This window comes from Atta colombica, unplaced genomic scaffold (genome assembly GCF_001594045.1).
Source record: "Atta colombica isolate Treedump-2 unplaced genomic scaffold, Acol1.0 scaffold123, whole genome shotgun sequence".
Taxonomy (NCBI): domain Eukaryota; kingdom Metazoa; phylum Arthropoda; class Insecta; order Hymenoptera; family Formicidae; genus Atta; species Atta colombica.
In genome coordinates, this window is record NW_017259210.1 from 245,401 (window position 1) to 249,099 (window position 3,699).

Consider the following 3,699-nt stretch of genomic DNA (forward strand, 5'->3'; position numbering starts at 1 on the left):
AACTTTTAGAAATTGTCGTCTCCTCTATTATTGCAAAAGATTTAATATCTAATCACACATATTGTGAAGGAACTTCTAAAGTCTTTTAATTCGCGAAATCATTAAGATTCCATGATAATCTCCATTAAACTCTCGCTTTAACTAATTATTAAAACAGTTCAGTCTCTGCCTACTTTCTTCCTAAAAAGTGTTTTCCTTCTCTTTTAAAAAAGGCAAAAATAGAGACCTAACTGTGATTATTTGTTAAATGGAGCCAGATCTTATTCTTCATTCCTCTCCCGCCTGAATGCATGCGGTTAATACCGCAATAATCACACTCGTGACACACCACATCCTCGGGAACGCAGACTTTTCTCTCGGTGAAACGTTAATGTATATGTAGTGAATTATTATGATGCGTGTTGTATACAAGAATATTAAACTGCGGCGTTGCAGGGAAGAGTAACGCGGAAGGTTTTGCACGGTATATGATTGGCGTTCCTGTCGCACAGCGGTACCTTACGAACTATATTGGGACATTCCTTCTGTATACGCGCCCAATCGGCGGGGGGCCGCTTTGCATATGGGCCCGCCGCGCACAGCAGCAGAAACTCGTACGTAAGTTCTCTCGCTTCTGGAACTAAGTAAATAGAACGGACAGAATTAGAAGGCGATTAAAAATAGTATCAAGAAAATAGAAGGATATATAAGAGTCAAATTTAAATGATTGATGTATATAATGTGTTTAAAAAAATGTGTTATTTAAAATCTATATTCTTAATTGATTACTATAAGATATTTGATAATATTACATTACGTAACATGTTTCACGTTATGGATGGTATTAGCGACTAGTTATAATTCATTTGACTTTTTTTATTGTTTTTTACTGCATTTTTTTGAATATCTGAAGATGGCATAATCATGATGTCGAAACATGTCATGCAATGTAATATTATCAAATAGCTTATATTAATTAAGAATGTATAGATATTAAACGGTTTCACATTATATACAATTGTTTAAATTTGACTCTTATATACACTTCTATTTTCTTGATGTTATTGTTTATTAATAAGAGTCCTTTATTTTAATTTTATTTTTTTAATTAAAATTTATTAATTTATTATAATTAATTTATATTATATGGCCAAGTTTGTTCGAAAACAAATTTGATCAATTTCATTTCCATAAAACTAAGAATAACATATAAATAATATAAACGAAATTTTCTAGAGTTTTTTCATTGCGATAAATTATCCATGATTATATTTTAATGTTTAATATAATGGTGTTACTTTACGGTATCATATTTAAATACCTTGTTGAGTCGAGCCTAGTTCCTCAGGAATCGGACGAGACTTGTAGGTTTCTTCGCTCTCCGAGGAGGTTGCGGCGCTTTCCACACTTAACTCTCGACCTAGAGAAACAGGAGCGTTCATATTGTCCAACGGCGATAACGGCGTGCGGGAAAAGTTGGAAGTGGGGGTAGTTACGGTAAAGATGGGCTCGTCCTCGTAATTGAAGTATTCTATCCCACTAGTAAAGTTCTCAGAATCGCCCAAAAAATGTTCATCCAGCACCAGTTTTGCCGTCTACAAGTCATCAGTTTACAGAAATCACACAAAAGCAAACAGAATACATGCAATAAACAGTATATAGAAATAAATTAAATTAAATATTTATCAAAGCTCCTGTTCATTGTTATCTCCGATTGTGATGTCAAAGCGAGAAAATACATAATATAAATTTTGCAAAATATATTAATATGGAAATGTTTTAAAATAACATTTGCAGTGGATGCATTTATAAAATATACCGAAACTCTCCTTTTGCTTCATTAATTTATTAATAATCATATATGTGCAAATAAATTATGCGTAACAAAATTATAAATATATTATAAATATATTAATATAGAAATAAATAAGGTTTAATTTCTCCCTGAAATAAGATTATTTTCGATATATTTTGCAAATCTGTTACAAAAGTTGTCTTATTGAAAAATATTTCTGTATTTAAATATAATTTCCAAGATTATTTTCTTGTTTCTGACGTAAATTAAAGTAGTGATAATAAATGAACAGGGATCTTACGATAAATCTCTTTTTGGTTTAGCAAAAATTTTGTTCTTTTCCTTTACTTACTTCCATTTCTTCCTCTTTATTGTTTTTCTTATTCTCCTTCTCCTCTATTTCTGCCCATAATTTCCACACTCCTCCAACTTTTACTTTTCCTATTCCCATTATTACGTTCTCCCCTTTATTTCTCTGTTCTATTGCCCACCTAAAGATCTTTCTCTGAATTTCCCTTTCCTCCCAACTTATGTCATGTCAATAAAAATATTATGTCTTTTTAACTTGTATTTTTATTCTTTTGCATTATTTCTTTTAACTCTACGCTTTCAATTCTTGCTATTATTACTGATCCACTACTCCTACTACTTATCACTTTATTTTATTTCTAAGTTTTCTTTTATAAATGCCTGTACCATTTTACCCTGCCAATTATGTTTTTCACTATGTCTTTAGAAAATAATATCCCTTTTATTACATTTTCTCATTTTACTTTCCTCCACATCTGCAAGCAACTTTTTAAATTTATTTACTTCCCAGTTACTCAATTTATCCTCACTATATTGCGGTATGGATTGTGCATCATTATTCACTCCTCTACTATAATTACTTTCGCTCTTACTATATTCGCTCACTATATTTTCATCACTTACACTCGAATCTTTCTCTTCTTTACTTATTACATAAGTGTCTATTTTTTTCCAAATTTTCTAATTTTTCTTCTTCCCATCTTCCTAGTTCTTTTACTTTTTCTTCTATTTTTTTATTTAATTATTCTCTTACTTCCATCTCTTTTATCCTATCTTTCCATAATCTGTCTTTAATTCTTACGTACTCTTTATATACTTTCAGTTCCTTTCTTAATACTATCATTTTTTTGTTAACTTGTTCGATTAAATCCTTTCTGAATTTTTCGAGTTCATCGCTAGCCTCATTATCCCTCATTTTTACCTATTATTTTTTATTACTATTTTTTTTATTAGTGTTTCTTTCCTGCATAATTAATTTCTTTTGTTTATTATTCTACATCAACTGATCTATTTTTCGTGTGATATCTCTGTTTCCCGCTTCTTTCGACGCCATAATCTCTTCCTGCCCAATCTCTGTTTTCTATAAAAAAAAAATTCTATCTTTCTACTTAGCCTTCCTTTTTCTACACTTGTCTTTCTACTTCTTCTATTTATAGAGTTCACCCTTTTCTATTCTCTTCTTGCTGTCTATTTTCTCAATTTTTTTTTATACACATGCGGAGTCCGACCCAGTCGACCCCCAAAAAGATGCAGCATTCTTTCATGTCATCTAACTAAGAGCTTGTTCTTTTTGGCTAACTTTTGCACTAGTTCATCTTTCTTTTTTTTCTTTCTTCTTGGAGAGAAAAGGAAAAAAATGAAATGAACTGGTGCAAAAGTTCAGCCAAAAAGAACAGGACTTCATGTTCTTGATAATTAAGAAACTGAAAATTTTTTTCAGAATTTGTCATTGAACTTTTCAACATTTTATACAAATTACATTTTTCACAATTTATAATATATAATTTTATAATCTTTTAGAATATTTCTCAAATTTTTTTTTGTTCAAATTGGGACACTTTAGAAATATATGATTCTAAAATTCTTCTAAAATTCTTCATATATATATATATATA

The 3,699-nt window shown here is 30.1% G+C and overlaps 1 protein-coding gene across 4 annotated transcripts in view; it reads right to left on the bottom strand.

Moving 5' to 3' along the window:
* Positions 1-3,699, bottom strand: part of LOC108694740 (eukaryotic translation initiation factor 4E-binding protein Mextli) — a 14,677-nt gene that overhangs the window by 1,951 nt on the left and 9,027 nt on the right. For all 4 annotated transcript variants that reach the window (XM_018204387.1, XM_018204388.1, XM_018204386.1 and 1 more), the window contains 2 exons: positions 1,301-1,574; positions 498-619 (listed from right to left, as the gene is read on the bottom strand). In XM_018204387.1, the coding sequence (XP_018059876.1) occupies positions 498-619; positions 1,301-1,574 (396 nt within the window). The remainder of the gene's footprint in view (positions 1-497; positions 620-1,300; positions 1,575-3,699) is intronic.